The 18,441-nt window shown below is 48.8% G+C and overlaps 1 protein-coding gene across 3 annotated transcripts; it reads right to left on the bottom strand.

Moving 5' to 3' along the window:
- Positions 1 to 126: 126 nt before the first annotated feature.
- SERHL2 (serine hydrolase like 2) lies at positions 127 to 9,313 on the bottom strand. Of its 3 annotated transcripts, none has more exons than XM_058805581.1 (12): positions 9,208 to 9,313; positions 7,580 to 7,803; positions 7,395 to 7,508; positions 6,383 to 6,424; positions 5,632 to 5,651; positions 5,372 to 5,446; positions 4,492 to 4,601; positions 4,137 to 4,216; positions 3,771 to 3,805; positions 2,936 to 3,009; positions 1,378 to 1,471; positions 127 to 1,020 (listed from the first exon to the last, which is right to left on the bottom strand). In XM_058805581.1, exons 2-12 carry the CDS (start codon positions 7,725 to 7,727, stop codon positions 904 to 906), a joined length of 909 nt encoding a protein of 302 aa, XP_058661564.1. In that variant the 5' UTR covers positions 7,728 to 7,803; positions 9,208 to 9,313; the 3' UTR covers positions 127 to 903. The 3 variants fall into 3 exon arrangements, with proteins under 3 accessions (XP_058661564.1, XP_058661562.1, XP_058661563.1); XM_058805579.1 differs by having other exon boundaries at positions 128 to 1,020; positions 2,936 to 3,012; XM_058805580.1 differs by lacking the exon at positions 9,208 to 9,313 and adding an exon at positions 8,364 to 8,571 and having other exon boundaries at positions 128 to 1,020; positions 2,936 to 3,012.
- Between the last annotated feature and the right edge of the window lie 9,128 nt (positions 9,314 to 18,441).

Here is an 18,441-nt window from a genome sequence, read left to right as displayed (position 1 = left end):
GCAAATACAAATGCAAAGTTTGCCTTGCTTGCAGAGATGACAGGCCTGCCTGCTTCAGTGGGATTTTGCATCAGTTTAACTGGAAGGCAGATCCTTAATAAGGCCTACCTAAGGCAGACAGTGTGTAAAAATGCTGCTTCCCAAGATGCATTTCAGCTGCCTGGGTGAGCGGCCTGAAAGAGAAAGGAGGTTTGTTCTCCTCTAGAGTCAAGAAGATGGACTTAAGATCGGAATATTAATCTTTATTTAGGACAGAAATTGTCTCTGCCAACTTTTCCGTAATTTGTAGTTCTCCCAGCTGCTTCAGCTAGAGGATTAAGGATTCTCTAGCATTCATTAAAATGGCCTTCTCTGCACAGGTGAGCTCTCATTTAGGCTGATTCTTAAACAGTAGTTCTCACAATGGAACAGAGACACTGAGGCCCTCTAAGCTCAGGCATCTATGGAAGTAAGCAGAGAAGCAGAACACTTTCCTTGTTTTTCAGCAGGTTAAATCCTGGGAGCAGCCTGTCTGCACCATCCTCAGGTAGAAGATGAGCCACTTCTATTGCAGTGCCTAGGCTGGGGAGCTGCTGCTGTCACAGGTGATGCCTCTGCCTTGTGTTCTGCTCTGTTTCAGGGTGCAAGTTTGGAGTAAGCCATGGGGAAGGCCACTCTGGGCCTCTATCCCTGTACTCACAGAGCTGGAAGTAGAGCAAGGATTCCTTCTCCCTTTGGCAAATGAGATACTTTGCTCAGCTCTCCTTCAGAGTACCCCTGGCAGACCTGCTTCCACCCTGCAGTGAGCTAAGCATAGGAAAGATTATCACAATCTAATGCTGGATTGAGGTAGGAATGGTGACAATTCTGGGGCTTGCTTGTTAGCTCCCAGTTCTCCTGGACAGCTGCAGCTGTGAGGGCTTCCTAGAGTCTGGCCCTGGTGTTCTGTGCTGTCAGGAAGTTGCTGATGATCCCAGATACCACCTCGGGCTCATTCAGGTGTACAAAATGACTCCCAGGCACTTCTGCTAGCTGGATGTGCTGGAGGGAAAGAACACAAGAAGATGTCAAGATGTGGACCAGGAAAGTGTTCCCTGAAGCCCACACTGCTGTGTGACAGTCGTAGTAAGGGACAGGGCAAGTGAGGCAGGGCAGAGATGGGAGGACCAGGGAAGAGCTGGGTCCAGAGGGCAGTACTAACCTGGGACTTTGGCAGCAGTAACAAAGTGACTTCCTCCCCTGACTGCACACAGTCCCCCACCCCCTTCCCCATGTGAGGGCTGTGCTGTTCAGGACAAATCACCTCCTGGAGGGTGCCCACCAAGGTCAGCTGCTTCCCAGCTGCTGCTCCCAGGTTGGTGGCCAGTCGAGGTGCAAGGAGGTGACATTTGCTCTCACCTCTTTGAGGTTAGACTCGAATGCCTCCTGCAGAGCTTTCACAAAGTGATTTCTGCTCGGTAGGTTGTGTGGTACCAAGAGTCCATCTTGTGATCTGAAAACAACAGTGAGGCTCAGTTCAGCACCCAGTGTGCCTCCATTTGTCTTTGTGGCTGTCCTGGGCAGAATCAGTGTTCCCAAGACAGTAGGGTGACAAACTCAGCTGTTCTTCCCAGACTGCTCGGAAGCAGCAGGTGACAGGCCCATACATGGTAGTCAGAGTGCACCACACAGCTTGGCTAAGCAGCCATTTTATATCAAACTAGAAGGTGTAAAACATTGGGTGACTGCCTAGTGGTATCAGAGTGGGGACTGGCTAAATATTGTCCTCGCAGGGCTGGCTCTGTAACTGGTCTGAAAACCTGCTCTGCCTTCTGAAAACATCATTCCCAGGCTCTGCCTTCTGCTCTTAACTTCTTCCTTCCTTAGAGTTTCCACATCTCCCCTCAGTCCATGCTGCCTCTCTTTGCTGTTTATTTAACCAAGTTATGCCCTGCTCAGAGAGGGGGGTACCATGGCAGTTGCCCTGGAGAAGTCAGCATTACATCTCCTGCAGAGCTAAGATCATGCTGTCTCCTACTCTGCTGGTCATGGGACAAGCGGACATCTCAGGCTCAGTGGCATTTCTATGGCACAGAGGACTTGACCTCAGCACAATATTACATTTCTGGACAAGCAGGAATAACCTGAAGCAGTTAGGATATTAAAACAGATCAGGGAAGTCAAAGCTGTACCTCTTTTCTCAACTGCTAGCACTCCTTGTTTCCTAGACAATCTTTTAACAGCACCCCACCAGCCAAGGTAGCCAGAGCCCTGCACACCTTGCCCTTGAAGGAGATGGGAAAAGGCAGAGGACGACTTGCAGAACAAGCTGTGCACCCAGACAGCTTAACAACTTGGCAAGCCACTGGCCCTGTCCCCAGAGCTGCTTGCCCCAGGTGCCACAGGAGAGAGCTTGCAGGAGCTCCGTTAGACCAGGGGCTTCAGGAGTAGCTGGAAGAGATGGAGACTGCTCTAGAGTTCCACCTGTTTGCTCAGGCAAGAGGTTTTGGGGCCTGGAGAAGGGGGCAGGCTGGGTTCCTGACTGGGGTAGAGTCAGGTCAGGAGGACAGCAAGTAGGTGTGGTGCTGTGGAGGGTCACATATTTGCCAGGCTGGCCCCTTGCTGCAGTGCCAAGGAATGGAAAGTTGTGAGGTGGGATTGTGAAGCCAAGAGCATGGGGAAGATGGGGCAGGACTAACATTTCCTCAGCCTTTCAGGGAGTCCCAGCCTGAAAGCAGAGTGCCAGGCTGGGAGGATGTTCCAGTTGCTGTCTGCCTTCTCCAGGAGCCTACCCAACCCAGGGCAGTGGTGGGGAACTGGGAAATACTTCTCACATGTGAAGCTGTACTGTTACACCAGCTGGCCAAAAGCCTGGGTGACTGGTGCAGAGGAAGGGGTAGTGGAGGACTCCTTCCTAGCCTTCATTCCTTCCACTGAGGGAGACAGCAGGGGTTGGTATGGTTTGTGCCTCACTCACATAATGATGAGAACACGGTCCTGGATCTTCTGCAGGAGCTTCACACACTGCTCCACCGTGAAGAACTCTCGACTCTGCTGCAGGTGCAAAGAGAGGGAAAGTGTCAAACTCAGGGACAGCAGCTGGGGACAGAGGGTGTCCCCAAGCTCTCCTGCACAAGTAGCTCTGAAGGTAGAAGTAACTGTGGCCCTGAAGCTTCCATGCTGGGACATGACAAGCATCTAGGCTGCACACAGGAGTAGATGGCTCTGCAGAGGCTCCTTCTGTCCAGCTGTGTTTCAGGGCTGCCAACAACATTGCCTGCTGGGCTGCAGCACATATGGGAATGATCTCATAGAGAAAAGCTTTAAAAATCATTTTACTAACAAGGAGAGAGAGTACATGACCCTGGCTTCCATATCCTGGCAGTATCACAGATAGAAGAGGCCCTAATTGCTTAAAAGTGGCACAAAACTATCAAAATAGCAAACCTAAGGACTTTGTTCCACTCCCCTTCTTATTCAGGTCACCTGACATGCTGACAGAAAGCATCCATCCATCTGCTGCCTGAAGAGTTATAACAGTAGGAAAATGTGGCCAGGAGGCCTTGGGGCAGAGGAACTTCTTAAAAAAACAAACAGTAACATTTTCCAGTGACTCTGTAAGCTGAATCAATGATCAAGTGCAGGCTCTTTTAAAAGCAGCATTTAAAGGACATGTGGGAATTCGGGGAGCAGCAAGTAAGCAGCTGGGTGGAGGCAGGGCCTAGCTCAGTGAGCAGGCATCCTCTGTGTGAGTGTTCTGTGAGCTCAGGGCTCCCAAGTAGCAGGGGGCATGGCAGAAGAGCAGTGCTCACCGTACGGGCTCTCATGTCTCTGTTATACACCAGCCCTGGAAAGAAAAAAACAGAAGGTTTTCTTAGGAGCAGGAGTTGTTCGGTTTTAACTCACTTTTGGGGTCTGCCCAAGACTTTCTGAGATAGGAAGAACAGGATTAATTCAAATTTCTCCTTTTTTTAAAATTTATTTTCTTTAGCTGTTTTAGGATTTGAGCACCAAACCCAGCTGCTGGGAATGGAGAACTCTGCCTCCAGACTTAATTGATCCCATCCAGGCTGTGTAAATCTGTAGCTAGGGCACCCTGTACCCTGCAGAAGACAATGGCTGTTGGCACCAGTCCCTTCCCACACCCAGCAGTGGCCCAGCACCACACAGCCCCTTACCAGCGGGTGTCTCAGTTGCTCCTCGCTGCAGCAGGATTGCCCCACCCTCTGCTGTCAGATGGCTGTTTGCTTCTAAAAGCCTGAGGGAGACATGGCAGAGAGATTGTGATGCTGGAAAAACGGAGGAAGTGAAGCAAAAATGCCATGACAAGGTGACAGTGAGCTCTCAGGCTGCTTCAGAAAGGAGCAGGAAGAAGCAGCAGCTTCTGGCAGCAGAAGCAAAAGGTCATGCTGGGATTCCAGAAAAGGACTTGAAAGGTGAAATGCAGGGAAGGTTTTCCTTTCTTATATGTGCAGCTGTAACTCTGTCAAGGTGAGGGCAGGCAGTAAATGAAGAGGATGGATGGGAACCCACCTCTGCAATGCTGCTTCAGGGCTCCGTGCTTTGGGAGTTTGCTGCTTTGCCTCCACACTCAGTAGTCTGTCGATCACCCTCCTCTTTGATTTCAGCCATGCCTCAGTGTCCTGAAACACAGAGAGGTAGGGAAGAGGAGTAACCCCTTTCTTCTGAGTGATTTTACCCTTTATTGGAGAGGGGAAGAGAGAATTTCACTCTTCAACATCCCTCAGAACTGGCATCAGTTATGGGAATCTTATTAAAAAAAACTCCCATAATTTCTGGGAGAAAGGCCGTTTTAAATAAATACAGCAATACTGCTGTAATTAACTTATTAGCCTTTTATCCTTGCCATCTTTTCTAACCCTTCCTATCCCACTTCTGAGTTGAGGACAACTCTCCAAAGTTTGGTATTTTTTGTCTCTGAACTAGTTTTGTCTCTCTGAACCAGTACTGCCAGCGAAAGCTCCAGCATCTGGTAGCAATGATGGCAAGTTGGGAATGTAGCTTTATGAACTGCCAGGAACAGAAAAAAATCTACCAGTCTACCAGGTCACCCAACATGCTGTTGGCAAAAAGATAACCTCAGCTGGCAGTTGCCTGGACAGAGGTTCCAGTTTCCTTTGTTCAAGGGCTTGGCACAGGCAAGAAAATTTCTGTGCTAAGGGACTGCAGGATGTGGACCTCTACCAAGTGTTCCCCAAGGGCCACCCTAAGGACATACTTCAGTCTGTGCAACAAGGAGCAGATCAGTGCCTGCCAAAAGGGAGAGCCCTAGGACTTGTGTGACCTGCCAGGAGGTGGTCACATCAGTGCTTTCTCTGAACAAGTGAGAAAAGAAAAAAAAAAAAAAATTTGTATTTTAAAAAAGTGAAGGGAAGGACACATGAGCTCTAACCTCTGGAGCTAGAAGAAAGCCAAGACTTTCCAGCAGGATCAGCTTGTCCACCATCTCAGGATAAAGGAAACAGAACTGAGGAGAGATGAAACAATAAGAAAATGAAAAGCTGAGCACTGAGTGATGTCTATCCTGCTGCATGGGAGAGGGGTCAGGGAAGGGCCTCTCCTCCCGAGATCCAGCTCTGCCCCTTCATTTCTGTCCTGTTTGTTGTTGCAGCTGCAGAAATCAACCCCGTGAAGAAATGATGCTTTACTTACCATTCCTGCCACAGCCCCACCTGCAAAGAAGAAAAGGGTGCTCAGTAATGCACAGAACAGCCCCTGGTAACAGAAATTCACCTTCCTCACAGCAGGAGCCACCTCAGAAATAAAAATGTGCATTGTACCATGGGACAAAACCCCAGTACAGAGGGGAGCTCTCCCAGCCCACAACATGCAAGCAGAGACCAGGGCTGTTGACCTGCTGTGTTCCCCATCTTGTGCCATTTCCACCTCCCTCAGACAGCAAAGTCCAAGGAGGAGTTACTGTTTAAAATGTCTTGGTGTGCAGGTCCTGTTAGCTGTGACCAGAGCAGCCCTGGGAAGCAAACTCCAAATTGTGGCAAAATAAATCATATTCCAAGCTCAAAGGAATGGATCCTGGAGCCCAGTTCCCCTCAGGCAGCTTTACAGCCCACCAAATGGGCTGTCTGTTCCCAGGCTTTGTGGGGACCAGGCAGGAAGGCCTGCTGTGAATTCTCCTGCATAGACCACCCCTCTTTGCCAATCACTGTTCTGTCCTGTGGGTGGGGGAAATGCTCACAGCAAGAGTTACCACTGTCTGTACTGCAGGGTCTTAAAAACAGGCATTTCAAACACAGGCAGAGATTTTTGAATCACTCAAGCAGGAACCTTGTACTTGGCATAATATAATAAATATTCCAACCCAGCTCCTAGCAACATGTCTTGGAAGTTAATTATCTACTGCTTTCTATTAATCTCACAGTTTACAAGGACTAGAGCCACTTACCCATACTGTGACCCATCAGGGTGAACCGTCTCCACTGCAAGGCTAAATGGCAAAAGAGAAAAACAGACAGTGCTGCATTAGAAACCAGAGCAGCAACATCTTGCTGCTTCTCTACTGACATGGGCCCTTTCTCCCAGGAGGGCTTTTGCACTACCACATTTGCTTCTTAATCCAGAAACCAAGCAGCTAAGTGGGCCAATTTTGAAGAAAAAGAGCATTTACCACCTCATTTTCATGGTAGTTAAGTCATACAGCTCTCAAGTTCTCTCTATATGTCAAACAAACTCCAGCAAAGTCCCATTCACTGTCAGATATGAGACTGGCAAGAAGCAGAGGAGCCTGACTCGGTAGCATCTGGTGGAAGAGAGAAACCCTTTACAGAGCATCCTGCTGCAGGGCATTCTGCAAGACATGAGGACACAGAGCCAGGTCTGCTGCATTGAGGGAAGTACGATTCCAAGTGAAAGCTTTCTGCACCATTTAGCACATCAGGCTCTTCAGACCATTTTTAGGGCACTCTGGGAGGCTTATAGGAAAATACAGCTTAATCAGTGCTGCCCATCTGAAATATACCTCACTGAAAGATGGGATTTACCCTCTGAGAGCTTCTAGAGGCTCTTTTGTGTACTGAATGGGAAATCTAAAATCACACATGCCAAATGTACAGATGGACAGTTACATAAGGAGTTATTAGGAGTACAAGACACTTTGACTTTCAGATTTCCTTGCATGATACTAAAGCAAGTAGTAAACTGCCATCAGGGAGAACCAGAAGTTTCCAATTTACACCTAACACTGGTTAGGGGTCACTGACTGCTTAAAAAAAGCCAGTCTGGAAAAACCATTTAGTTGCATCCACCACTTCACCACTACAGCTTTTTTAGTACAGAAACACTAGCAGCAGGGGAAGAAGGAGGGGGAACTGAAAGTGCTGCTTGCTTATTGGAAAGAGCAGGACCAGTACAGCACCCCCTCCACAAGCACCCCCTCGAGGGTTCCTTCCAGTACCCACCTGCTGCCACCCGGCGCACATCGGTCACATAATCTAGGAAATGGTAGGGGCAGCCTGCAGGTCGGTGGGAGGACAAGCCATGGCCAGAAAAATCCATTGCCACATAATAACAACCTGAAAGGGAAAGAGGATCAGATATGCAGCCCAGCCACACAACACAATCCATCCTGATGAGCCACACCTACCTCTGGGGAGCAGTGGAATGAGCTTGTCAAAGGTGTTGGCATTGTCCAACCAGCCATGCAAACACAGCACAGGGTGTCCCTCTGAGGGTCCCCAGGCCTTGGCTGCCACATGTCCCCAGGGCACAGGGAACTTCAACTCTGAGAACATGCCCAAAACAGGGTGATGTCCTTGGAGAGTCAGTACTCTGAGAAGGTCCCAGGGGTCTTGTTAATGGTCTAGAGCTCTGAAAAGAGTAATACAGGTCTTTAGTAACTCACCAGTCTCCTGTGGTCTTAATTAGCAGCTTGATGATTTACAGCTCCCCATTCAACATCCCAAGCTGCCGTTCCTGACTGCCTGTTTGGGGAATCCTCCTCCCAGCACGTACTAGCTATGCTCCTAGGAAGAAATAAGCTTTCCCTATGCAGGAAGAGAAAGCCTTCTCTGTGTCTCTGCAGCAGCTGCAACCTGACCAGAAGGCACAGGAGATCCGGCAAGAGGGAACCATGCAGAATTCCCCCAGCTAGCTGCAGTCAGCCAGGCACCTGTCCTGGGCCAAGAAGACAGTTTGGGGAATAAGAATGCTGCCTCCAGCATTAGATTGTTACCACCTTGCCCTCTTTTACCTTGGTGCTTCTCTTTAGCACCACAGCTTGGCACATTTGCTAGAGCAGCTGGCTCCATGCTGCGCAGCAGGTCACTGCTGCCACCTGCCTGTGCAACCCTCAGGGCCAGGGACTTTTGCACGGGATATGGGTCCACAATCTGCCAGGCACTTGCTCAATCTCAAACCATCTCATTTACCTGGCAATTACTGACCCTTGCTCAAGCACCAGCTCCTGAGTGAACCCAGCCTCTGGTGACCTTCCAATGGTGGTTTAAACATTTCCCTTTCACCCACAAGCCACAGGCAACCTGACTACCTCCAAGTCTTTCATGTCATATCCCCTTCCAAGTGACTTGTCTTGCGTATCTGCTCCCTTAATTACCCCTCTGAGACCGCACAGCAATTAAATCACTCTACAGCAAGTCCCTCCGGAGCCCATGCCTCTCTAAGGAGTGAGGATAGAGGGGGTCAGCTGCTGTCAGGGCCCTGATGGTCCCAATGAGCCAAGCCTGGGGCTCCCCATGAGCGTGTTTAAGCTCGGCCCAGGACCAGCCGCAGCAGTGCTGCAGCAGTGCCGGTGTCCATCAGCAACGCCCTCGCCGCAGGAACCGTGGCCCAGCCAGCTGATCTCGGGGCTGTGTCTGATCCCAGCTGCCCTAGCCGGCCCAGATCCTGACAAACAACCGTGGGCTGACTTCCCATAGTGTGACCATGGACCTGCCCTGTCCTGAGGGCCCGGGCTCCTGGCAGAGCCTGATGGCCGTCCCAGGCAGTTCTGTCTGGGCCCAGCGGGGCTCCGGTCCTGGGATCCCCCCGGCCCCGGGCTGAGGCCTCCCTGGGCGGGCAGGAGGCGCCGCTACACCCGGGCCTTCGCCTCGGGGCGCCCTGGAGCGCCGGCTCCCGGTCCTGCTCCCGGCCCCGGGGAAGGGCTGCCCGGGGACCAACCTCCGGCCGGCGCCGAGACCAGCCCCCGGAACGCCACGGCCGACCCGGCCCCCTCTCCCCTCGCCGCCCTCCCGCGACATCCCGGCCCCCTCCTACCGCTCCGTGCGGCCGGGCCGGCTGAGCAGAGGCGGCGGCAGGGCCGGGCCGGGCAGGGCAGGCCGGCTGCACCGCCCCGCTGCCCGCCTCCCTGGGGCGCCCCGGCCCCCGCCTCCGACTGCGTCGGGCTCGGTAAGAGGAACGGGAACTTAACGATGGCTGTGGCGTCTGGAGCTGCGGACAACCTCCTGGGCGTGATGGGAATCTCCGAGGAGTCGAAATCAAGGAAGTATGGCTGCATCCTTGACTACTCCAGGACACATTACTGACGATGGAAACTGCCTGTACTGTGGTGACACAGTGTGAGATGTTTTAACTGTGACCCAGGAGCTTCATATTGACATCAGACGGGCCCAGCGCTTGACATTGACACTGAACTTCTGTCACTCTCTGATAGAGAGACTCTTCTGAACTCCTAACGCTTGCTGGAATCGTGGTGCTTCAGGGACAAGAGTCACCCTCCCATACTGTGACCTATCGCAGTGAACTGACTCTACTACAGGACCAAGCTGCCACAGATGCACAGCAGACAGCACTGCCTCAGCCACTCCACTCCTCTTCTGCAAAAACAGAAAAAAACAGACCCCTCTCAGATGGAGATGTTTCTATATGGTTTTCCTCATTAATTGCCCAAAAAGGTGATGTCTGCATAGAGCAAGTTTCAAGGAAGCCAATACCCAAGTGTGACTACTTTCTGGTGCCTCTCATTCCATCCAGCAGGCAATCTGCTAAGCCTAATGCAGACCACAACCATTCCTCTTCAGTCAAGGACTCTGCAGTCAAAGGAAGCAAAGTCAAATCACACTGTGAGCAGTGGGACCCCTTGCTGGAACAGTTGAGGGAAGCAGAATTAATGTATGTTCTTAGGGAATCATTTTTATATTGGTAACTGGAAGCCCTATACTCAGTTCAGCACATCAGTCTCCTAAATTACACAATATATTTTCAGAATAGCCTAAAAAGCTTGAAAGAAACCAGTGTAGAAGCTTAGAGCCCTATTTCTCTTGCCTAGCTCTAACTCCTCCTGGCAAAATGGGCTCTGCACCACAGCAGTTGAAACATAACCTTGGGGATCCATCACTGAGAAGAAACAAGAGCACTGTGTAGCTCACAGCCTGCTCTCCATGTGAGCCATTAGAAAGGAAATCAGAACATGAATTTTTACAGGTTTGCAAAGTATCCAGTGCCTTGCTTTTCCTTAAGCCTCCATACTGAAGGAGCAAGGAAAGCAGACTACAAGGGCTGGGGAGCCTTGCAGAAGGAGAGAGGCCACAGTAACTTCTACAGCTTTTCTCCTACAACTTTCAGAGGTGGGTGGCTGATTACAAAAGGTGAAAAGCAAGAGACAGCTGCAGAACAGATTTGTAAAATTCACTCAATAATAATGAACAATAATCCAATAGCGGCTGCGGCTAATGGAGGGCAAGGCCCTCCTGTGAATTCCTGGAATTCCTCCTAAAGAAGCCACCAGACGGCAGTGTAATTGTTAGGCAATGTAATTATTAGGCAATGCCTGCTGCTAGGCTTGTGGTTCTGCAGTCTATGGCATGACTGATGAGGAAGAGGATCTGTGCCGTGAGAAGTTATGTGGACTGTTGGCACACACTCCAGTAGTTGGTGGGACAATGGGTCATGGCCAGGAAAATCCATTGCCACTCATGAGCCAGACTCACTTCTGGGGAGCAGTGAAATGAGCTCACTGAGGGTGGTGGCATTGTCCAGCCAGCCATGCAAGCACAGCACAGATTGTCCCCAGGCCTGGGCTACCACCTGTGCTTGGGGCATGGGGAACTTGAACTCCAAGAACTTGTACCCACAAGGAACATCCCCTGAGAGCTACATGCTGGAGCTCTACCTGACCTCTACCTAATACCAGGTTTTGGACACAAGCCTTGTTTGAGAGAATCCTGGGATCCTGCTGTAAATTCGTCCCCTGGCGGTATATCCATCACCACCCACAGGTCTTGGACCACCACACTGGGCTCTCTCCCCCATTCCAGCAGCCAGTAGAATCTGGGCTCTCATTGCTTTAGGTCACAGAGATTATTCTGGGACTCAGGAGGGAATTATGCATTCTCTAGTGACACTGGACTCCTGTGACCTTCATCCTAAATCACTTCTGGTAGGAGGCTCCATCAGCCACCACCTGATGGGAAAGGAAGCATTCCTCACAGAAATTATCAGGAGCAGGTGATTTCAGATGGAGTTCCTAGTGGAGAAGAGTTCACTGGGATGTGCTCTGTGCCCTCTCCTCAGTGGCAGGACTGTCACCTTATCAGCCCTCAGCAGCAGGACTGTCACCCTATCAGCCAAAGCCATATTGTTGAGCTGTCCTCCAGGTCACTCATACCTTCTCTAGTGATGCTACTCACCCCTCTATAAAAGCAGCCCGACATCTTGCAAGACTGTGCATCTCCCCCAGCACAGCCTGGAAACCCCCCCAGGGGGAGGGCCCTATGCAGGATGCACAGCAGAACTTGGATGGCTCACAGAATTCATTTTGCTGCATCTACTTCTAGTAAGTGCCACAGGCCACTGCAGTGGAATTGCTGCTTGTGGAGGACCAAACTGGATTCCACCTGGAAAGGTGCTGAGGTGTTGGCTGGGCTAAGTGGATTGGTGGTAAGAAAGGCTGGTTTTGAGTAAAGAACTGTGAGTTAGTGTGAGATATCCCATGTGCTTAGCAAAGGGTAATTTAACCTCTGTGTCCTTGCAAAGGAGCAGGGTACCTGCAAGGGTGAACACTGGGGCATGCAAAGCTGTTATGCTCCACTGACTTGGAACAGCATTGATCAGTTTGTGCTAGCTGCAGATCTGGTGAGGAAACTTTAAGTACAGCAGATTGATTGCTACCAGGGGACAAATTCCCCATAGCTGGTTGGATTTGAGCACTGAAGTACTGACATATTGATCTATTTATGTTGATTTATTAGTCATAGTCCTATACCCCAATTTCTCTTGTGTCGTTATACAAATTAAAAAATGCATGCTATTGCTAGCTTAACTGATTTCTTTCAGAGGATATATAGAGGACACACCTCTATATAAAGCCCCATGTTGGGAGTATATGCTGCAATCTATAGTGGACAGGAAAAGAAAAGTGATCACAGGCAAGCACGTTATCATGCAAGCGGCTCCAACATGCTGGCTCACAGGCTTTAGTTTGAGCTCCAGCTACAAATCCTTCTTGCCTTGGAGATGGTCCCAGGAAGTCTCAAGAGTTTAAATGAGCTGCCCAGGTAGGAAGAGTTGGGGTAGGATATCATTCCATGATCTCTGGGCTCTGCTCAACAGCAACAGACTCATCCAGGTACCTTCTATGGCGTACTTTTTCTTTGGTTTTCCCTAATTTCTTGTTGAATTTCATTTATGTGAATTTCTGATTAAAAAGTTGCTTACATATTAAGTGCAAAACAAATGCTGTGATGGCTTAGATTGGTTTCTCCCCCTTGCTTCAGATCTGTTGTGTTCCTTGTTTATTGGCATAATGCTGTAACCAACTGAGCTAAACTCAATTTTTCCAGAGCTCTCCAGCTGTGCAGAAGGTGGGAGAGACAGAGATGCTGGCTCTTTACCCACCACAGTCTGAGGCCAATATGATAATTTAAATGGAAATCTTTGTTTTAAGCCAAGCAATGAGTGGTTTAAAAAGTGAAGTGCATCTACTTCAGGGATTCACCTGCAGCATAATTTGGGTAGTGGGGCTGCTGGGGTGTTAAATCATTCCCACATGAACCACTACCATTCAGCTGGAAGCAGCCCCAGGCACACACCATGCATCAGGTCCAAGTGGTGCACATTTATATCACTTTATTTGCAGCTAATGAAATGGCTAGAAACATTTATTGCATATAAATTATATATGAGCACCCATCATACAAATAAACTCTTTCCAGTCTCAGCTTTCCATTTCCTCCTTAATCAGAAAGTCTATTATATTTGGGACAGATTCAGGAGTCTCTGCTGGTTCCCATCCCCTGGGCCTGTTTAGATTAACTTGAGAGGTGAGCTACTCTCCAAATCTCTACAAAACCCATACCCACCTTTAGAGCATGCACCTATTTTAATGTATAAAGTGGCAGGGGAAGAAGAGAAGTTTCTCTCCAGCCCTTGTCTAGATTTAACCATCTTTCACTTGGAAAATCTGGCAGATTCCCTATAGGCTGAGATTAAATAGTGAAAACCATAAGTAATCTGACACTTGTAATTACAGGCCTACCAGCTCCTGATTGACCTCAGACAGAATAAGGAAATAGCAGGTACTAGGATCATTTAAAAACAAGAGAAAAGTTCTGGTTAACACTAAGTCTCATGTGTTTATGGAAAAGAATCTATAAAACTGCTTGGGAACTTTTGGAGATGTAAGTTACAGATTTGGGTTATGGACTTGGCTGACAAAAGTAAAAACTGTTGAAGTAATAGCTCTCCAGCAAGGAAATGGACACAATCTTACACTGTGTTTTGATTTTTAAAACACTGGAATGATACCAAATTAACACATTTTGTAGTAGTCGGACTGAGAATTGACTAGGCAGCAAGTGTCAAAATATTAAAGTCGATACAAGCATGTAAGGGGAGGTTTTGAAATAGTCCAGTGGTGAGTTATTCCACCCGGGCCACACTTTTGATCTGGCCATGCTGTTTGTGGAAGAAGTGACTCTGGTGAAGGGCTGACTCAGAGCAGAGCAGCAGCTGAGTGTGAGCCCCCAGTGCAGTCTGACAGGCTCATTCCATTCCCTGATGTACAAGCAGGGAATGAGGAACAGGTGTAATGAGATTATATTGCAGGGGATTATATTGTGTGTGCTAATTCCATGGAGGTGATTACTGGTGTGAAAGAACTCCCAGTTTTGACAGCTGTGATTCAATGAGGAAGGGAACAAGTTGGAGTGGCTTCCTGGCAGAGCTTTAAGGCCTGTTAAGGAGTTGGAAGACCTTTTATGAGAGAGAAGCATTTAGGACCAACATGATCAATGCCTTGGTATACCTATGTAGCATTGCATTTTTGCTCCTCCAGTTGTCACACTGCCTAACAATGGCACAAGAAAAAACAGTCTAGAGACAAGTTATACATTCGATAATGGAGAGAGGAGTTAAATACTTGAGGGGTTTACTTAGGGTGCTGGCAGCTTTCCAACCATTGGCAGTTTTTTAATGAAGATGGGATGTTTAACAAAACAGCAATGATTAATGTGACAGAGTTCTTTGTCCTGTGATCATCTGGAAAGCAGAGTGGTCTGGAAATTAGTTTACTGCAGTAGACACTGCTGTCAGATGGTACCAACCTGCAATGCTTTTGCTACAGCCACTCCCAAAATTATAGTCCATAGCTATACTCCTTGCATTTTACATTGTTTTACTTCATTTAGAGGCTTGGTTTTCTCAGCTGAGGAAGCCCCTGTTTCTAGGTCCAACAGTGACTCAGGACCTTTCTGCTATGGAGTCTCTGTCTTGGATTGCTCCCTGCAAGCAGCCTCTCCTGGCTGTTTTTGTCTGCTTTGGAGAAAAGCCTGAAGTGAGTGAACTGGGTGCCTGTGTCCTGTGAGTGGGGTTCAGCATCACCACATGCCTCAGTGCGGGGGGACAAATCTGGGAAAGCATGGGCAGGACTGAGGCTACATGTTCCAACTGAAGGATTCTGAGCAAGGGGATTTGGGCAAGATCCACCCATTTCGGCCTCCAGTAACACCTCCTGAAAAGGTGGGATAACAAGGAGAGACAGTAGACCTCAAGGATACAATTAAATCCTTAACTGAGGATTTCACCTCCATGTCTGTTGGGCAGCAGTGTTGGGAGAAGTCACCTGGGGTGGTCATGGATTTATGTGGCCACAGAGCCTCAAGGAGCTCACACCTGAGTCCAGTGGTGTGGAAGGCTGGTACCTCGTTTCCCCTGTCCCGGATTGTCCTCTACTGCTCCAGGGTGTTTGGCATGTAGGCAAGATTCAGAGGTGAGGGAGTGGTTTGCTGTACAGTTATAAAAGACTGCAGCTGCTTAAATCTGACCTAAATACCTTCCAGATTATACAGCCCGATGCTCTGTTTGAAAACGCACAAGTGGCTGTCTGCTGGGTCTTCCTCCCTCAAGTGACCCAGGGGCACGGACTGGCCACGAGTGAGAGCACTCGCGCTCTGCGGCGGCCGTGGGTTCCCCCAAGCCGTGACAGCACAGGGTGTTGCAGACTGGCACGGAGCGCATCGGCCGCTCGCCGTGCCCCCTGCGCGGCTGGCTCCGGCTGCCCCGGCTCCATCCGTGCTCCGGGACACCGGGCACGGCCGGGCACGGCAGCGCCGCCGCTCCGTGCCGGGGCGGGCAGCCCGCAAGCCGCGGCACCCGCACTGGGTCACCGCGCTCCGGGCAGCCCCTGTACCTTCGCTTTCCTGGAAAGCAGTTTCTCTTCGTTACTGAGAACAGCCCTGCTCTGGTGGAGGAAGGAGGGGCCTTGCTACCGCTTCATGCAAAGGGGCCACTACTTGTGCTAATTTTTCTCATAAGAGTGGAACAAAACCAGCCTCTGCTCGCTCTAAACCACTGAAGATGTTTGTTTTTGTTTGGTTGGGGTTTTTTGGGTTGTTTGTTTTTTTGTTTTTATTTTTTTCTGGGAGAGCAGAGGAACAGGGCTGGGGGATTTTTGTGTGTTGGTTTAGTCCTCCTGGCTCTCTCTTTTTGTGGTATTGGGTTTTTTCCCTTCTTCTTAATGCTTTGCTGTTAGCACCTCTTAAAAGAAGGCTTTTAGCAAGTTAAGAGAGAGACTATCTCAAAAGGGGAGGAGAGATCAAAAGGGAAAAACATTTTGTATTCTTGGCAGGTTGGACTTGCAGCACATCAGGAGATGGTGGCAGTCATTTCCTACCCACCTCACAAGCATCCTTCCATCCTCCTATCTGTACAAAATCTCAGGCACTGCCCACATCACCTCTCAACCCAGGGTACCCAAGCCTTCCCCTTGCTTTCTTCTCTCCCTTTCTTTCCCATTTAACCACCTGGCAGGAAGCCCCCAGCTTGGGGCCCCATGTCTGGGCCACTTGGTCAGCTACATTGTCAGGGCAGTTTCATATCCTACTCACATCCCATCCAGAAAGTCAGTGTCCACACCAGTGTCTGGTGGGAGCCCAGTAAGGCACTGAGATCCTAAGTAATTGGTCACCTGTGATGTGGAGTTGGTGCTCCAGCCCCAGCTGAGCTTCCACACACAGGTCTGCAAAGCTGAAGGGCAAGTCACTACTGGGTGATCTAATGTGTTCACTCATCTTCCCTCCTCTCTGCCCTCCATGTTCTTCTCCTTTGGTCGTTTGGTATCTTTTTTCCTTTCTTCTGCAGATTTTCAATGTTTCATTATCTCCAGTTCTTTCCCCTCATCATATTATCCTCTTCCTTCCTCTGAGGCAGTGTTTGCCTTTTTCTTTCCCAGAAAACCATCTTGATTCAGTAGTTTGCAATGACCTGCCCCAAAATACTGTTCTTTTTCCCACACCTCCCAAAGTGACAGGAGTAAATAGGCAGACTGTGGCTCCTTCTACCTTATGCAAGATGTAAGGAATCTGCATGCTGAGAAGGAGTGAAGATGTTGGGGTGTTACTTACCAAAGACTTGGAGATTGCTGAAGAACAAGCAGAGAAACACCATAAAGTAGAACTATGATCCAAAGGTAGAATGAATTCAGACCTACTGCTCTCAGCAGCAGGACTTCAGAAAAAACTCTCTGGAAATTGTTAATTCTGTCAGCAGCTCTATCAATGAATGCTTTCATGTTTAATGTGGTTTAAAGGGGATAGTGAGGGTATGTGTAGGGAAAAATTGAGGGGTAGGATAAAACTTGTAAATCCTAAGAACAAATCCTGGCACCTTCTTGGGAGCTATTCCTTGTCACACTGTCATCAGCATTCTGGGCATCTCAAAAACTGTCTTTAGGAGGGATCCTGTTTTCTCCAGAGATGCAGCAGTGGGCAGTGCTCAAATTAGCCTGCCTGTATTCTCACTGTCATTACACAAAGCCTTTCAGCTGACTGCCTTCTCCTCCTTCACTGCACCAGACACAAGCTATTTCAGCATTCTGGTGTTTTCCACCTATAATGAAGCCACCTCAGAGGTACCTTGATCCTGAAGACATTCTGGACCCTGTAGTTTAGATCTGAGCTGTGGAAAGCTGTGGTCAATGGTGCCATTGTGACATGTCCCACTGGCTTTTATGGCTGAAGACGATTGCTGAAATCCACTTCAGCTGTAACTGGTGCCAGGTCACAGTTTAGAGTGGATGAGAGAAGTATGAGCAAGACCCATAGGCAATCTCAGAGCAGTGAGGCTGGATGTTAACTTTTCACAGGCAAAGATGAAGAAGAAGAATAAAAGGTAGAATTAGACCAGGCCATTTAACATTAAGGCAAGGTGGCTGGAAGAGTCTATGAAGTCACCCAATAAATGTTATAAATATCCACAGAGGAAAACAGACTCCCTACTAGGCAACTGTAAAGCAAACCACAGGATATTTTTGAAGCTGCCATCCAAAAATACAAAGAAAAGTGTGACAAGCCTACTTAAAAACCAAAAATGGAACAGATGAGCACTTCATCCCTGCTGTGATTTAGAGCTCCAGTGGCCGGTCCTCCCACTGAAGCCGCTCTGAAAAAGAATAAAGTGCTTTGCCCAGATTCTTATGGAAGTTCAGAAATTCTTCTGTGGTCAGCAACATCTTCATGTTGGTCGAAAGAAAAAATTGAAAAGAACTGATGTCTCAACACTCAGTGGAACTTCTGGCAAGGCTGAGGATCAGATTCAGCAGCATTTCTGACTGCTTTATGCTTCCTAGCAATGCCAAGCAGCTGTAAAGCTTTTAGTCTGCTGCTCAAGCTGGAATTACAGCTGCTTTGCATCACTAGGCTGGTACAGAGCAGCCAGAGCACATCTGCGTTGGGCATTTGTATAGAGCTTTTTCAACAGGGCAGTTCACCTGGTATGCACACACTAGGGAATGTGTGCAGCATCTAAAGAAAGTAAGTAGGTGAATGAAAGCTCTGATGACATGATCAAATCATAGCTTCATTACGGGCTAGGCCTTTAAACTGTGAAGTTTGTACTCCAAAGTTTGAATTCCAAAGTTTATCTTTTCTTCTATTACATCTATTCTCTCTGAGCAGCAATATGCTCATAGTATGTACCATGCGGTGCATTATTTATATTTCTTATCATTACGTTTCTCTGAATTTGTAATTTTTTACGTGATTTCCAATATTTTAC

Source organism: Ammospiza caudacuta, chromosome 5 (assembly GCF_027887145.1).
Source record: "Ammospiza caudacuta isolate bAmmCau1 chromosome 5, bAmmCau1.pri, whole genome shotgun sequence".
Taxonomy (NCBI): Eukaryota; Metazoa; Chordata; class Aves; order Passeriformes; family Passerellidae; genus Ammospiza; species Ammospiza caudacuta.
Note: the sequence above shows the minus strand (reverse complement) of the source record. Positions and strands in the feature narration are given on the sequence as shown.

Coding starts and splice junctions, on each gene's coding strand:
- SERHL2 (XM_058805579.1), bottom strand. CDS start 7,727: ATGTTCTCAGAGTTGAAGTTCCCTGTGCCCTGGGGACATGTGGCAGCC. Junction 5,652..6,382: donor CCTGATGGGTCACAGTATGG/GTAAGTGGCTCT, acceptor TCTTCTTTGCAG/GTGGGGCTGTGGCAGGAATG. Junction 3,013..3,770: donor GAGACATGAGAGCCCGTACG/GTGAGCACTGCT, acceptor TTGCACCTGCAG/CAGAGTCGAGAGTTCTTCAC.